General features: G+C 58.4%; 1 protein-coding gene across 1 annotated transcript; it reads left to right on the forward strand.

Annotated features, from left to right (window-relative positions):
• The first annotated feature begins 2439 nt into the window (after positions 1-2439).
• RGS5 (regulator of G protein signaling 5) lies at positions 2440-16217 on the forward strand. Its single transcript, XM_029081066.2, has 5 exons — positions 2440-2543; positions 11208-11318; positions 13482-13543; positions 14991-15157; positions 15981-16217. Exons 1-5 carry the CDS (start codon positions 2500-2502, stop codon positions 16140-16142), a joined length of 546 nt encoding a protein of 181 aa, XP_028936899.1. The 5' UTR covers positions 2440-2499; the 3' UTR covers positions 16143-16217.
• The last annotated feature ends 543 nt before the right edge of the window (positions 16218-16760 follow it).

The following is a 16760-nucleotide window of genomic DNA, read 5'->3' on the forward strand; positions in this document are numbered from 1 at the left end:
TCTCTCTCTCTGACAGAGAAGCAGAGAGACGCGGGAGAAAGAGTTGGGGAGGGGAGAGGAGTTGGGGAACCTCCCTGAACCTCAGTTTCCTCACCTGGGAGATGGGGACGAGGATCCCAGCCCATTCATTCATTCAGTCGTATTTATCGAGCGCTTACCGTGTGCAGAGCACTGGACTAAACACTTGGGAGAGTCCAATAGAACAATATAACAGTTGCGTTGGCTGTCCGCAACAAACTCACAGTCTAGAGGGGGAGACGGACATGAATGGAAATAAATAAATGAGGGCCGAGGACCTAAGCGGCGAGGGGCCGGGGGGGGGGGATGAAGAAAGGGAGCGAGTCCGGGCGACGCAGAAGGGAGCGGGAGAAGAAGAAAGGGGGGTTCCGTCAGGGAAGGCCTCCGGGAGGAGGTGGGCCTTCACTAAGGCTGCGAAGAGAGGGGAGAGTCATCGTCTGTCAGCTCACCCTCCCTGTTAGACCCCCGAGTCCTGAGTCGGCGTGGGAAGCGGCCGCTTCCAATCTGAATACCTTGTACCGACCCCAGTGTTTCGCACAGGGTTAGTGGGGGAGAGGAGGGAGGCCGTCCACGCCGGAAGAAGGAGAAGCCCGTCCCCGAAGCCGGCCGGAGGCCCGTCCACGGAAACAAGGAGCCCGGAGACCGGGAGGCCCGGAGGCCGGGAGGCCGGGACAGATGCCGGGAGGGTGGCCAAGAATAAGACCGGAGGCGGAGGAAGACAGAAAGCTTGGAGTATTTTTCTCTCTTTGTCCCAGGCCAAACCAAGATGGAGGACGGCTCAACGGCAGACTCTCCCTCCCTCCATCTCTCTATCTCTCTCTGTCTCTATTTCTCTCTCGGGCTCCCTCCCTCTAATTCATTCTCTCTGTCTCCCTCCCTCTCGGCCTCTATCTCTGTCTCTCTCTCTCCTTTTGTCTCCCTCCCTCTCTTTGTCTCCTTTTCTCTCTCCCTCCGTCTCCCTAACTCTCTCTGTTCCCTCTCAATCTCCCTCTCTCTTTATCTCCTTCCTCTTTCTCTTTTCGTCCCCCTCTTTCTACTTCCTTTTTCTCTCTCCATCTCTCTTCCTATGTCTCCTCCCTATGTCTCCTTCTTCATTTTTTCTATCTCCCCCTTCTCTCTCTCCTATCTCCCTCTCTCTTTCTCCCTCTCCTTTTTCTCTTTCTATCTCCCCCCTTTCTGTCTCCCTCTTCCTTTTTCTGTCTCCTTCTCTCCTTCTGTTTCCTTCCCTCTCTATTTCTCTCTCTGTCCCCCTCTCCCTTTTTCTCTCTACGTCTCTCCTTCCATCTCCCTCCCTCTTTCTCCCTCTCCCTTTTTCTCTCTCAATCTCCCTCTCTCTCTCTCTCTTTCCGCCCCCCTCTTCCTTTTCGCTCTCTCTTCTTGTTTCCCTCCCTCTCTCTTTCTCTCTCCCCGTTTCTCTCTCTCCATTTCTCTCCCTCCCTCTCTCCCACCCTCTCTCTTTCTCCCTCTTCCTTTTTCTCTCTCTGTCTCTCCTTCTATCTCCCGGCCTCTTTCTCCCTCTCCCCTTTTTCTCTGTCTTTCTATCTCCCTCCCTCTTTCTTTCTGTCTCCCTCTTCCTTTTTCTCTCTGTGTCTCTCTTCCTCTCTGTCCTACTCCCTCTCTTTTTCTCTCTCCCTCTCTCTTTTTCTCTCTCCATCTCTCTTCCTCTCTATTTCTCCCCCCGTCTCCCTCTCTCCATTTCTCTTCCTCTCCTTCTCCCTCCCCCCCGTTTTCCTCGCCCTTTTCTCTCTCCATTTCTCTTCCTCTCTATCTCCCTCACTCTCTCGCTCTCCCTCTCCTTTTTCTCTCTCTGTCTTTCTTTCTATCTCCCCCCCCCTCTTTCTCTGTCTCCCTCTCCCTTTCCTCTCTCTTTCTCTGTCTCCCTCTACCCTTTTCCTCTCCCCGTCTTTCTATCCGAATCACCTTGTATCTCCCCCAGCCCTTGGCACATAGGAAGCGCCGGACAAACACCAACATTATTATTATCATCGTCGTCACCATCTCCCCTCCCCCCGTCTCCTTCTCCCTTTTTCTCTCTGTCTCTCCTTCTGTCTCCCTGTCTCTGTCCCCCCCCCTCCCCTCCTCTGTCTCTCCTGGCCTTTCTCTGTCTCTCCGTCTCTGTCCCCCTCCCTCCGTCCGTCTCTCCCTCCATCTCTGTCCCTGTCAGGCGGGAGGCGTGGGGGAGAAGCAGGGGACGGGAGAGGCCAGACTGGGGGAAGCATCCCGGGCGGGACAGGGTCCCGGAGGAGCGGGGGCGGGGCGTGGGGTGAGAGTGGGATGCGCTCGGTCCAGTGCTCGGCACCCGGTAGGGGCTCAATCAGTGCGATGGACTGAGCGAAGGCGGGCCGGGGGGCCGGGGGCGGGGCCGGGGGGCGGGGCCCGGGGGTCCTCCCCCGCTATAGGGGGCCGGGCCCGGGGGGCCGCCCGGCAGACGGACCTGCGGTCGGCGCGGGGCCACGGACCCGCTCCCCCCCCCCAGCCGACATGTGTAAGGGGCTGGCGGCGCTGCCCCACTCCTGCCTGGAGAGGTGACACCCGGGGGCCGGGGGGCGGGGGGCGGACCCCGGGGAGCCCCCCGGGCCCGGAGGGGAGCGCGGGCCCGGGGACCCCCAGGCAGGACCCCCGACCTCTGATGCTCCTCTGGCCCGGGCGGGGGGGAGGGGGGGGGTCTCTGGGGCGGCCTGGATGTGTGTGTGTGTGTGTTTTAGGGTGGGGAAGGGTCCCTCTCTCTCCCTCTTCCCCTTTCCCTCCCCTCCTCTGTCTCCCCCTTCCCCATTTCTTCAAACGGCAGGGACCGTCTCTATCTGTTGCCGACTTGTTCATCCCGAGCGCTTAATAAATACTATTGAATGAATTTCTTCCTCTTCCTCCCTCTCTCTCCCCCTTCCTCCTTCCCTCCTCCTCCTCTCTCTCCCCCTTCCTCCTCCTCTCCCCTTCCTTCCCCCTTCCCCTCTCTGTCTCTCCCTCTCTCCCCTCCCTCATCTCTTCCTCCTCTCTCTTCCTCTTCCCCACCTCCTCCTCTCTGCCTCTCCCTCCCTCTCTCCCCTTCCTCCTCTTCCTCCTCTCTCCCCATCCCCTCCCCTCTCGCCGTTCCCCTCTCTCTTGCCCTTCCCCACCTCTTCCTCCTCTCCCTCCTCTCCCTCCCTCTCTCCCCTTCCTCATCTCTTCCCCCTCTTCCTCCTCTCTCCCCACCCCCTCCTTCCTCTCCCCCTTCCCCTTCCCCGGCTCTTCCTCCTCCTCCTCCTCTCCCTGCCTCTCCCCATCCCTCCCCTCTCTCCCCCTTTCCCCTCTCTCTTCCCCTTCCCCTCCTCTTCCTCCTCCTCCTTTCATTCATTCATTCATTCAATAGTATTTATCGAGCGCTTACTATGTGCAGAGCACTGGACTAAGCGCTTGGAATGGACAAAGCGGCAACAGATAGAGAAGCGGCGTGGCTCAGTGGAAAAGAGCACGGGCTTTGGAGTCAGAGGTCATGGGTTCGAAGTCCGGCTCCGCCACTCGTCAGCTGGGTGACTTTGGGCGAGTCACTTCACTTCTCGGTGCCTCAGTTCCCTCATCTGTAAAAATGGGGATGAAGACGGTGAGCCCCACGTGGGACAGCCTGATTCCCCTGTGTCCACCCCAGCGCTTAGAACGGTGCTCGGCACGTAGTAAGCGCTTAACAAATACCAACATTATGATGATTATTATTAGACAGAGACGGTCCCTGCCCTCTGACGGGCTCACGGTCTAATCGGGGGAGACGGGCGGACGAGAACGATGGCGATCGATAGAGTCGAGGGGAAGAACGTCTCGTAAGCACGATGGCGACTAAGTAGAATCAGGGTGATGTCCGTCTCATTAAAGAAAATAAATAGGGTGATGAAGATGTAGACAGTCGAGCGGACGAGTACGGTGCCGAGGGGGTGGGACGGGGGAGGAGGAGAGGGAAAGGGGGGAGCTCAGTGTGGGAAGGCCTCTCGGAGGAGGTGAGCTTTAAGTAGGGATTCGAAGAGGGGAAGAGGATGAGTCTGGCGGAGGTGAGGAGGGAGGGCCTTCCGGGACCGCGGGAGGACGCGGCCCGGGGGTCGACGGCGGGACGGGCGAGGACGGGGGACGGCGAGGAGGTGGGCGGCGGAGGAGCGGAGCCTGCGGGGTGGGCTAGTAGAAAGAGAGAAGGGAGGAGAGGTAGGAAGGGGCGAGGTGACGGAGAGCCTCGAAGCCTAGAGTGAGGAGTTTTTGTTTGGAGCGGAGGTCGGTAGTAATGTCGGTATTTGGTATTTGTTAAGCGCTTACTCTGTGCCGAGCACTGTTCTAGGCGCTGGGGTAGACCTAGGGGAATCAGGTCGTCCCACGTGGGGCTCACAGTCTTCATCCCCATTTTGCAGATGAGGTGACTGAGGCACAGAGAAGTGACTCGCCCACAGTCACACAGCTGACAAGTGGCAGAGCTGGCATTCGAACTCATGACCTCTGACTCCAAAGCCCGTGCTCTTTTCCACTGAGCCACGCTGCTTCTCTACCACTGGATAGGCAACCCCTGGAGGTGTTTAAGAAGGGGAGTGCCAGGCCCAGGGCCTTTCTGCGGGAAGATGAGCCGGGCAGCGGAGCGAAGAATAATAATACTCTTGGTATCTGTTAAGCGCTTACTATGTGCCGAACACCGTTCTAAGCGCTGGGGTGGATACAGGGCCATCAGGTTGTCCCACGCGGGGCTCACAGACTTCATCCCCATTTGACAGACGAGGGAACTGAGGCCCAGAGAAGTGAAGTGACTCGCTCAAGGCCACCCAGCTGCCAAGTGGCAGAGCCGGGATTCGAACCCATGACCCCTGACTCCCGAGCCCCGGCTCTTGCCACTGAGCCGCGCTGCTTCTCTAGAATAGAGAAGAATAGACCGGAGAGGGGAGGAAGGGAGATGAGAGAGAAGGTCTGACACAGTAGTCTAGCCGGGATAGAAGGAGAGCTTGTAGCAGTAAGGTAGACGTTTGGGTGGAGAGGAAAGGGCGGATCTTGGCGATATTGCCTCCTCCTCCCTCTCTCCCCCTTCCTCTCCTCCTCTTCTTCTCTCTCCTTTCTTCCCCGCTTTCCCCAGGCGAGCTTCAGGGGGTGGGTTTGTTTTCCCCTTTCTGAGTACGTGAGAGTGTGTCGTCCATCGAGGGTATTTATTGAGCGCTTACTGTGTGCGGAGCACTGTACTGAGCGCTTGGGAGAGGTCGACGAGAAACAGACAGGTTCCCCGCCCGCAACGAGCTGATAGTATTTGTGACGGGTGGGGGTCCGGGGGTTTGCCGGAGTGTTTGTGCGAGTGTACGTGGGTACATTCGATGGTATTTAGTGAGCGCTCATTGGGTGCGGAGGACTGGACTAAGGGCTTATGTGTGTGTGTGTGTTTGGGGGTGGGGAGGAAGGGGGATTTGGAGAGAGGGAGAAGATGGGGGTGGGTGACCTTTGTTCCACCTGAAATTAACCCTCTTAGTCCTTTGTTTAGCCGAGATGGGGGGCGGGGGGGGGGGGGGGGGCGGGGGGCAGAAGGGGGACTGGGGGGAGGAGGAGGAGAAGGAGGAGGACTGAATGCTCAGGGTCCCCTGACCTCCACCCCCTCCCTCCCCCTCGGCGACCCTGTGGGCTAATAATGATAATCGTGATATCTGTTTAACGCTTGAGAGGTGCCAAGCATTGTTCTAAGCACTGGGGTAGATACAAGGCTATCAGGTCAGACCCAGCCCCTGGCTCACAGTCTTCATCCCCGTTTTGCAGACGAGGTCGCTGAGGCCCAGGGAATAATAATAATGATGATGCTGGCATCCGTCAAGCGCTCACTATGTACCAAGCACCGTTCTAAGCGCTGGGACGTGAAGCGACTTGCCCGAGGTCCCGCAGAAGACGAGGGGCAGGGGCGGGATTAGAACCCACGACCTTCTGACTCTCAGAGACCGAGCTCTAGCCACCGCGCCATGCTGCTCTCCAGTTCTAGTCCCCGTTCTGGTCCCAGTCCTGCCCCTAGCCAGCCGCGTGACCTTGGGCGAGTGGCGGAACCTTTCCGGGCCTCCGTTCCGTCGTCCGTAGAATGGGGAGAGGACTGCCGCTCTCCCTCCCTCTCAGACCGGGACCCCCGGCGGGGGCCGGGCCCGGGCCCGTTCCTCTGACCTTGGCCCCGGTGTTCAGCACGGTGCTTAGCGTGAAGCGAGCTGGTCACCGAGGCCGCTGTGGGGGGGAGAGGAGAGGGCGGGGGAGGCCTTGCTGTAGGAGTGACTGTGGTGCGGTCCACCTCCCTTTTGGAGTTGTTGACCTCTACCTTCCTGTCGTATCAGCCAGATCTTCCCAGAATCCTCCCCACTCCCCAGGCCTCGGGGCTTGCGGAGGGCGATGAGGAGGATCTGTGGGGGCGAGGAGGTGGCCGGAGCCGTGGCCGGACTGTGGAGGGAACCTGGGGGCCCGAGGCGGAGGCCGCAAAGGGAGCCTCTCCCCAGGTTTCTGGCCGCCTAGTTGGTGTTTTCCCTTGACGGGGAGCGGACTTCAACCTCTGGTTTATTCAAAGGCTGATTAACCAGTTTCTGGATTATCTGGGCCCTTGGCTAATCTTTTTCTTTCTCCTCCCCCACCTCATCTCCTCCTCCTCCTCCTCTTCCTCCTCCTCCTGCTTCTCTTCCTCCTCCTTCTGTTCTTTCTCCTCCTCCTCCTCCTCCTCTTCCTCCTCCTCCTGCTTCTCTTCCTCCTCCTTCTGTTCTTTCTTCTCCTCCTTGTCCTCATCTTCCTCCTTCTCCTCTTCCTCCTCCTGCTTCTCTTCCTCCTCCTTCTGTTCTTTCTTCTCCTTCTGTTCTTTCTTCTCCTCCTCGTCCTCCTCTTCCTCCTCCTCCTGCTTCTCTTCCTCCTCCTTCTGTTCTTTCTTCTCCTCCTTCTGTTCTTTCCTCTCCTCCTCGTCCTCCTCTTCCTCCTCCTCCTTCTGTTCTTCTCCTCCTCCTCATCTTCATCTTCCTCCTTCACTTCCTCCTCATCTTCTTCTTCCTCCTTCTGCTCCTTCTTTTCCTCCTCCTCCTCCTCCTCCTGCTCCTTTATATTTGTACGTGTTTATTATTCTATTCATTTTATTAGTTATGTGTGCATATCTATAATTCTCTTTATCTATTTTGATGCTGTTGATGCCTGTCCACTTGTGTTTTGTTGTCCGTTTCCCCCCTTCTAGACCGTGAGCCCCTTGTTGGGTCGGGATCGTCTCTATCTGTTGCCAAATTATATTTTCCAAGTGCTTCGTACAGTGCTCCGCACACAGTAAGCGCTCAATAAATATGATTGAATGAATGCTCCTCTTCCTCTTCTTCCTCCTCCTCCTTGGCCTCTTCTTCTGCTCTTCCTCCTCCTTCTTTTCCTCTTCCTCCTGCCCCGCTCCCCACAGGGGCCACGAATCTTGGCTTTGGGGCAGGGCTTCTGGCCTCAGGGTGACCATTGATCAGATGACTCCTGGTCCTTGCTCCTAATCCAGCTCTTGCTCCTCCAGCCTCCGCTGTGGCCTCCCAGCCTCCACCCATCGCCTCTCAACCTCTCCTGTGGCCTCCCAGCCTCCACTCATCGCCTCTCAACCTCTCCTGTGGCCTCCCAGCCTCCACCCATCGCCTCTCAGGCTCCCCTCTGGCCTCCCAGCCTCCACCCATCGCCTCTCAGCCTCCCCTGTGCCTCAGCCTCCACTAATCGCTTCTCAGCCTCACTGTGGCCTCTCAGCCTCCACCAGTCGTCCCCAGCTCCAGCCTGCTCTGTATCCTCGGGAGAGCCTCTCAACCTCTCTGAACACCCCCCTTCCTCCTCTATAAAACAAAGAATAAGCTCCCCGCTCTTCCGATTCAATCAGCGGTATTTACTGAGTGCTAAGAACACCAATAACAATTATCGTGATGATTATTTCTTTTTTTGCGGGGGGGTGGGGGGGGGAAACGACCTCACTTTAGCCTGCAATTGACGACCAACCTTCCAAAATACTCCCCCACCCCAGAGCTCAACCCCATCCCACCCAGAGATCTCTGTTGGGGCTGTTTGTTATTTTGTGTGGATGGAAAAGGTCATATTTCCTCTTTAAAAGAAACACAGACGGACAGCTTCTTCTTCGGAAGTTAGCCGGAGCCGAGATCTCCCGACCGGGAGCCTAAGCGAGAGGGAGGGTGGAGAAGGGGTCCCAAAGCTTGAAGGAGAGTGTTTAGATTATGCAGAGACACAAAGGGAGAAACACGTCCTGCCTATTTTTAAGCAACGGGGCCGATTGAGGACAGCGGAATAGAGGGTTCGGGGAGGATATTTGAGGAAAAGATGCTGCCGAAGCCTAGGGAAGAAAGAAAGGGGGAGGATTTTCTTCTAGGTTTTGTTGGCTGGAGAGGATGGATGTCCGTCTGATTGACCCGCCTTCGGGTTTCCGAAAGGGACCGTCCCTTGTTGGATTGGACTCTCCCAAGGGCTTGGTAGAGTGCTCTGCACACAGTGAGCGCTCAGTAAGTACCACTGCGTGAGGGAACGTAGTGCGGTCGGGAAGGATATCCACTCTGCATGGAGTTTCACTCTTCCCGAACACAGGAGACGCACAGTAAATGCCACGGATTGACTGTTTGAAGGGACGTAACGATGGCATTTATTAAGCGCTTCCTCCGTGCCAGGCACTGGGCTAAGCGCCGGGGTGGATACAAGTAAATCGAGTTGGACGCAGTCCCCCTCCCCTGTGGGGCTCACAGTCTCAATCCCCATTTTCCAGATGAGGGAACTGAGGCCCAGAGCAGTGAGGTGACTTAGTACAGCTCCTATCGCATAGTAAGCGCTAAACAAATACCACAGTTATCATCATTATTGTCATCGTTACTAAGCGCTTAACAGATGCCATCACGTGTCTCGACCTCCCCCGCGGTTGGAGCCTGTGACTTTTTAATCTGGGAGTTTCTGAGGTTCCAACTGGGAGCTTTGGTGGTGGTGATGGTAATAATGATAATTATGATATTAAAAAGCGCTTCCTACGTGCCAGGCACTGTACTAAGCGCCGGGGTGGATTCGAAAAAAGCGGGTCGGACGCAGTCCCCGTCCCCCGTGGGGCTCACGGTCTTCATCTCCATTTTCCAGATGAGGGAACGGAGGCTCAGAGAAGCGGAGGGAGTTGCCCGAGGTCACCCAGCGGACGAGTGGCGGAGCCGGGATTAGAACCCGTGACCTTCTGCCACCCGGGCCCGGGCTCTAGCCGCTAGGCCGGACTGCTTCTCTGGTGGAGGGAGGGCCGGGCGGGGGTCTCGAGGTTCACATGTGTCTCCTTCCCCCGAGCAGCCTGAGAACCCGTCTCGGGCCGAGGCAGCCGGAAGACGCGCGGCTCAGAGTTTCCATCCCCGCGTCGCCCTGGGACGAGGAGATGGGAATATTCCCTTTCGGGGGAGCCTTCCCTGGGAGCGGGGAGTCGGGAGGCCCAGAGAGCGGGGAAGGGACGAGGGGAGCGACCTCTGCCCTCTGACCCCGTGGGACGGACGTGCCCTCGGGAAGCCGCTCCGCCGACTTCCCGAGGCGGAAGCCCCCCCGGGGCCGGGGCCGGGGTGGACGGGGCCTCGTCGGAGGGTCCGTCTCGGAGGGGCGGGCCGGGGACGCTTTCCCACAGACGGTCCAGACCCCTCCCACCGTCCCCCACTGCCGTGACCGTGGCCTCGACCCCCCCAGGGGAGCGGGGATGGGGAGAGCCGCGCTGCGCTTCTGAGAGAGCGGACCGGAAATTCCGCGTCTGAGTCTCCGCTCAGATGATAATGCTATCTGTCGAGCGCTTACTAGGTGCCAGGCACCGTACGCAGCGCCGGGGTGGATCCGAGTTGGACGCAGTGGGGTTCACGGTCTCCATCCCCTTTTTACAGACGTGGTCGGTGAGGCCCGGAGGAGTGAAGTGACTTGGCCAAGGTCACCCAGCAGACAAGCGGAGGAGCCGGGAGTAGAACCCAGCTCCTTCTGGCTCCCAGGCCCGGGCTCTTGTCTCGGGGGGCTCTTGCAGACTCTTGGCCGTCGAGGGTCCGCGTGGCCTAGCGGTTAGAGCTCGGGGAGTCAATCCTGGGGCTCACTAAGCAGGAGGAAGAGCAGAGATGGTCATGATAACAATAACGCTACTCTTCATTAATCCGAGTACTGGCTAGATGTTTACTACGTGCCGAGCACCGTGCTAAGCACTAGGCACGGGGCGGAGCCTGTCGTCTCTGCCCCCTCTCCACAGCCGGCCCGAACCGGTGACCCTCGAACGAGGGGGGGCCTCTGCAAAAGAGAAGCTCCTTTTAGGCAGGGAACGGGGCTACCCACTCCCAAGCGCTCAGTACAGTGCTCCGCACACAGTAAGTTTTTAATATACACCACTGATTGATGAGCCGGTCGAAGGCCTCCATCCCTAACCCAAAAGGGTTTCATTTCAATCGTATTTACCGAGCGCTTGCTGTGTGCGGAGCGCTGTACTGAGCACTTCAGGGAAGAAGGCCCCCCTCCTCCAAGAGGCCTTCCCTGACTGAGCCCTCCTTTCCTCTTTTCCTACTCCCTTCTGCATCGCTCTTGCGCTTGGATTTATCTCCTTTATTCATCCCCCCTCCCAGCCCCGCAGCCCTTACGTCCCCATCCCTCATTTATTTAAATTTACGTTCCCGTCTGTCTCGATGTCGGTTGCATTTATTTAGCACAGAGCACTGCGGTAAGCGCTCGGGAGAGTCCAATAGAAAAATAAAGCTGACGCAAGCCCCGTCCACCACGAGTTCACTTTCTAGAGGGGGAGGCGGGCGTGAATAGAAATAAATAAAAGAGGGATGTGGACATAAGCGGTGTGGGGCTGAGGGGAAGGGGCTGAATAAAGGGAGCGAGTCAGGGCGACGCGGAAGGGAGTGGGAGAAGAAGAATGGAGGGTCTAATCGGGGAAGGCTTCTCGGAGGAGCCGGGCCTTCAATAAATCTTTGAAGTAGGGGAGAGTCATTATCTGTGGGATTTGAGGACGGAGGGCGTTCCGGGTCAGAGGCAGGACGGCGGCGGCGACGTAGCCGAGATCGAGGCCCAGTGAGTAGGTTGGCCGAAGGAAACCGAGGCCCAGGGAGGTTAAGCGACGTGCCCGAGGCCGCGCGGCAATCCGGTGGCCGAGCCGGGATGAGAACCCAGGGTTTCCCGGCTCACGGTCCGGCGCTCTTTCCTCTAGGCCTACTGACAGGATGTTTTCCCTTCTCTCCCTCCCTCCTCCTCCTCAGGGCCAAGGAGATCAAGACGAAGCTCGGTACCCTCCTCCAGAGACCCGACTCGGCCATTGACCTCATCATCCCCTACCCCGAGAAGCCGCCAAAACCCGTCAAGGCCCCAAAGTAAGCTGGCCCACCTGACCGCTTCCTTCCCCTTCTAGCCCTCCTTTATTTCTTGCGGTTCACGGCCGTCCCCGCCTCTAGACCCTCAGCTCGCCGTGGGCGGGGAACGTGTCTCTTTACTGTCCTATTGTCATCCATTCAATCGTATTTATTGAGCGCTTACTGTGTGCAGAGCACTGTACTGAGCGCCTGGAATGTACAATTCGGCAGCAGATAGAGACCATCTCCGCCCAACGACGGGCTCACGTCTAAAACGTAAGACAGCAAAACAAAGCAAGTAGACAGGCATCGACACCATCAAAATAGATAAATAGAATCATAGATATATACACATCATTAATAAAATAGAGTAATAAATAATATATACAAATATTCACAAGCGCTGTGGGGAGGGGAAAGGGGTAGAGCAGAGGGAGAGAGTCGGGGCGATGGGGAGGGGAGGAGGAGCAGAGGGAAAGGGGGGGTTCAGTCTGGGATGGCCTCCTGGAGGAGGTGAGCTCTCAGTAGGGCTTCGAAGAGGGGAAGAGAGTTAGTTTGGAGTTAGAATAATAATGATGGTATTTGTTAAGCGCTTACTATGGGCCACGGGCTGTTCTGAGCACTGGGGTGGATACGATTGTCCCACATGGGGCTCACCGTCTTCATCCCCGTTTGACAGATGAGGCGACTGAGGCACAGAGCAGCGAAGCGGCTCGCCCTGGGTCACACAGCCGGCAAGTGGCAGAGCCGGGATCAGAACCCACGTCCTCTGACTCCCAAGGCCGGGCTCTTGCCACTAAGCGCTTAGTATGATGCTCTGCACAGAGTAAGCGCTCAGTAGATACGAATGACCGGCTGAATGTGCTCACGAGAATCAGTAGCCGTGACCTCCGGCTACCGTGTGCTACCAGTCCTCTGTGGGGCCTCCTCACCGAAAGCCCCTTCCTCCAAGAGGCCTTCCCTGATTAAGCCCCCTTTTCCCCGACTCCCTCTCCCTCCCGCGTCGACTCCGCGCTCGGATCCGAGACCTCCGGGCATCTGATATCCGCTCCGCCCCCGGCCCCGCAGCGCTTCGGTCCGTACCTATAAATGATTTATTTTCAATGATTTATTTCTTTTAACATCTGCCTCCTCCTCTAAATTGTCCGCTCGGTGCGGGCAGGGGACGGACTCAATAGAAATAAATAAAATGTGGCCGGGGACATAAGGGCTGAGGGGAAGGAGGTGAATAATGGGAGCAAATCAGGGCGACGCAGGAGGGAGTGGGAGGAAAAAGAGCGTTCTGCACGCAGTGGGCACGCGATACCGTACAGTCGATGGATCGAATGTGCTCAGGATTCAGGGTGACAGTAATGATAATGACGGAATTTGTTAAGTGCTTGCTGCCGCGAAGAAGCAGGGCGGCTCAGTGGATAGAGCACAGGGCTGGGAGGGAGGAGATCGTGGGTTCTAATCCCGGCTCTGCCACGAGTCTCCTGTGTGACCTTGGGCGAGTCACTTCACTTCTCCGTGCCTCCGTTCCCTCGTCCGTGAAATGAGGTTCAGTAGCGCGAGCCCCATGTGGGACAGGGACTGTGTCCGACCGGATTGACTTGCATCTACCCCGGCGCTTAGAACGGTGCTTGACGCGTAGTAAGTGCTTTACAAGCACCGTAATTATTATTATTACTATGTGCCAGGCAGTGTGCTCAGTACAAGCGTTTAGTAGAGTGCTTCGCACACAGTAAGCGCTCAATAAATACGCTTGAGTGAATGTACGAAGCGCTGGGGTAGACACAAGCCATTCAGGTTGGACACAGTCCCCGTCCCATGTGGGACTCACCGACTTAACCCCGCTTTCCGGATGAGATAACTGAGGCCCAGAGAAGTGACTTGACTCTCCTAAGGTCGCCCAGCCAACCGGTGGTGGAGCTGGGATTAGAACCCAGGTCCTCTGGCTTCCAGGGCCGGGCTCTGGCTACTAGGCCAGACCGCTTCCTGGCCGATCCCTGCTCCGGGCCGGGCCTCGTGGTCACGTCCCCCTCGATCCCCGGGGTTCGTCCGCCGGAGGCTTGGGCGGACGGAAGTGAGCAGCATTGAGCGCAGGGCTCGGAGCAGAGCAGGCGCTTAATCAGTCGCGCCGTCGGGACTCTTCCCGATCCCCGCCGATGGTCTCCATTTGCTTTTCCTGCCCCTGTGCCGTAGGCCGACGCCCGAGGAAGCTGCCCAGTGGAGGGCCTCCCTGGACAAACTCCTGCAGAACAGCTGTGAGTTCGGCCGGTGGGCCAAGGCGGGCTGGGGCCGGGGAGGCCGGGAGGGCCGGGGAGGCCGGGCCGGGAGGCCGGGGTGGGAAGGCCGGGGTGGGTGGCAGGGAGGGCCGGACGGGAGGCCGGGGAGGCCAGGGAACCTGGGCCGGGGCCGCCCTCTCTCTCTCTTTCCCTCCCTCTTTAGCTCCCTCCTTCCCTCCCTCTTTCCCTCTCTTTCTCTCCCTCCTTCTCTTTCTCTCCCTCCTTCTCTTTCTCTCCCTCCTTCTCTTTCTCTCCCTCCCTTCCTCTCCCTCTTTCCATCCCTTTCTTCTCTTCCTCCATCTCTCACCCTCCCTCCCTCCCTCTCCCTCTTCCTCTCCTTCCCTTCCTTTCTTTTCCTCCCTCCCTCTCTCTTCCTCTCCCTCCCTCTTTTCCTCCCTCCCTCTTTTCCTCCCTCCCTCTCTTTTCCTCCCTCCCTCTCTTTTCCTCCCTCTCTTTCCCTCCCTCTTTTCCTTCCTCCCCCTCTCTCCATCCCCCCCACCCTCCCTTCCTCTCTTTCCCTCCCCCTCAGCCTGTCCCAGGGTAGGGTCTCTGGCTGGACTGTCAGCCTGACTCGCTCCAGAGGCCATCTGCACGTCTTCACGAAGCTAATAATAAGAAGGATGGTATTTAAGCGCTTATTTTGTGTCAGTCACTCTACTAAGCACTGGGGTCGACTGAAGATAATCAGGCTGGACACGGTCCCTGTCCCACGTGGGGCTCCCAGTCGTCATCCCATTTTACAGATGAGACAACTGAGGCCCAGAGAAGTGACTTGCCCACGGTCACACAGCAGACAAGTGGCGGAGGTGGGATGTCTTCCCCGCTTTACCCTCTCCTCACCTCAGCTCTACCAATCCACACCCTTCCCAATCTCCAAAGCCTCCTACTGGCCACTGCCTCCGGGAGGCCTTCCCTCCTTGGCTCTCAGGGATCTCGTCTATTACTCTGTTGGACTCTCCCAAGTGCTCAGCACAGTGCTCTTCACACAGTAGACTGGAAGCTCCTTAAGGGCAGAGATCCCACCTTCTAACACGGGAAGCAGCGTGGTGTAGCGGCTAGAGTCCGGGCCTGGGAGTCAGAAGGTCATGAGTTCTAATCCCGGCTCTGCCACCTGTCGGCCGTGTGACCTCGGGCAAGCCACTTCACTTCTCTGGGCCTCAGTTCCCTCATCTGGAAAATGGGGATTGGGACCGTGAGCCCCACGTGGGATAGGGATTGCGTCCAACCTGATTAGCTCGTATCCACCCCGGCGCTTAGTACAGTGCCCGGAGCATAGGAAGCGCTTAACGAAGGCCACAGTTCTCATTATGAACTCCATCGGAGTCGCCCAAGCGCTCAGTACAGTGATTTTTTGCTCCCCCGGACGCCCAACCTGACGAAGACCCCCGGCGGGGGGTGTCGGCCCCTCCTTTGCCTCCCCTCCCAGACGGGCTGGCCAGCTTCAAGAGCTTCCTGAAGTCTGAGTTCAGCGAGGAGAACCTGGAGTTCTGGATCGCCTGCGAGGATTACAAGAAGATCAAGTCTCCGGCCAAGATGGCGGAGCAGGCCAAGAAGATCTATGAGGAGTTCATCCAGCCCGAGGCGCCCAAAGAGGTAGGGCCCGCAGGGGTCCGCTGGGGAGGGTGGCCCGTCTCCAGGGGTCTCGGGGCGGGGGAGGGGTCGGCGCCGGGTCCCGCCCGCCGGTGGTCAGGAGCCCGTGGGCTCGGTGGACGCCACCGACGCCGCCTCCGTCCCGCCCGGGCCCCTCGGGTGAGTTTTGACCCTCGACCGGCTCTCCGTCCCCCACAGGTGAACTTTGACCCCCGATCCACCGCCCCCCCTTTCCCCGGGGAATATCGACCCACCCCACACAGGGAATTTTGACCCTCTGTCTGTCCCTGGAGGTGAACTTTGACCCCCCGATCTGTCCCCACCCCGGAAGGTGAACGTTGACCCCCTGGAGGTGAACTTCGACCCCTTGATCCTCCCCTTCCACTCCCCCCCAGGCGAAGATTGACCCCCGATATGCCCCACACCCCCACACGTCGCCATTGACCCGCCACCCACCCCCACACGTCACCAATGACCCCCTGGCCCTGTCCACCCAGGTAAGCATCAACCCCGGTCCCACCCTCCCGACCCACCTTAATAATCATCGTTCCGGTACTCGTTAAGCGCTTACAATGTGCCGAGCACTCTTCTCAGCGCCGAGCCAGATACACTTCGATCAGTTGGGACCCACTCCCCGTCCCACCCGGGGCTCCCCCTCTCCGTCCCCATTTTTCCAGGTGAGGTCACTGAGGCCCAGAGAAGCGAAGTGACTGGCCCCGGGTCACCCAGGAGACAAGTGGCTTCTCCTCGGCCCGTCAGGTGCCCCTCGCCCCCCGTCCCTCCGCCCGACCCGTCCTCCCGTGACCTCCCGTCCCCGTCCCCGCAGGTGAACATCGACCACCTGACCCGCGCTTGCACGGAGCAGAATCTGGCCGAGCCGTCGCCCTGCTGCTTCGAGATGGCGCAGAGGCGCGTCCACGCCCTCATGGAGAAGGACTCCCTGCCTCGCTTCGTCCGCTCCCACTTCTACCACCAGTGCGGCCAGTAGCCCCCCGCCCGGACCCCCGAGGACGGGCACCCGCTGCCGCCGCCCCCCCCCTTCTCCCTCTTCCCCTCTGACCCCTCAGAGACCTCCCCGACTTTCTCCTCTTCTCCTTCTCCTCCCCAACACCCACTCCCTCTCCCTCTTTTCCTCCTCTCTTCTCTCTCTTTTCCTCCTCCTTTTCCTCAGCACTCGCTCCCTCTTCTCCCTCTTTTCCTCCTCACTTCCCGCTCCTTTCCTCCCCTCTTCTCCCTCTTTTCCTTCTCTCTTCTTCCTCTTTTCTCCTTTCTTCTGCCCCTTTCTTCCTCTTTCTCTTCAACACCCACTCCCGCTTCTCCTTCCTTTCCGCCCCGCTTCTCCCTCTTTCCCTCCCCCTTCCTTCGCCTCGCCTCCCCTCTTCTCCCTCTTTTTCTCCCTTCTTCTCCCTCCTTTTCCTCCCCCTTCTCCCTCCTTTCCTCCTCTCTTCTCTCCCTTTCTTCATCTTTCTCCTGCACCCACTCCCTCTTCTCCCTCCTTTCCTCCTCTCTTCTCCCTCTTTTCCTCCTTTCTCTCTTCTCCTCCTCCTTAGCACCCACTCCCACTTCTCCCTCCTTTCCTCCTCCCTTCTCCCTGTTTTCCTCCCCT

Source organism: Ornithorhynchus anatinus, chromosome 16, assembly GCF_004115215.2.
Source record: "Ornithorhynchus anatinus isolate Pmale09 chromosome 16, mOrnAna1.pri.v4, whole genome shotgun sequence".
Taxonomy (NCBI): Eukaryota; Metazoa; Chordata; class Mammalia; order Monotremata; family Ornithorhynchidae; genus Ornithorhynchus; species Ornithorhynchus anatinus.

What these genes read in the sequence shown, in the direction of transcription:
- RGS5 (XM_029081066.2), top strand. Translation starts at nt 2,500, where the DNA reads ATGTGTAAGGGGCTGGCGGCGCTGCCCCACTCCTGCCTGGAGAG. An exon ending in CCCCACTCCTGCCTGGAGAG is followed by an intron (nt 2,544 to 11,207) that starts GTGACACCCGGG and finishes CCTCCTCCTCAG; the next exon opens with GGCCAAGGAGATCAAGACGA. An exon ending in AGCCCGAGGCGCCCAAAGAG is followed by an intron (nt 15,158 to 15,980) that starts GTAGGGCCCGCA and finishes CCGTCCCCGCAG; the next exon opens with GTGAACATCGACCACCTGAC.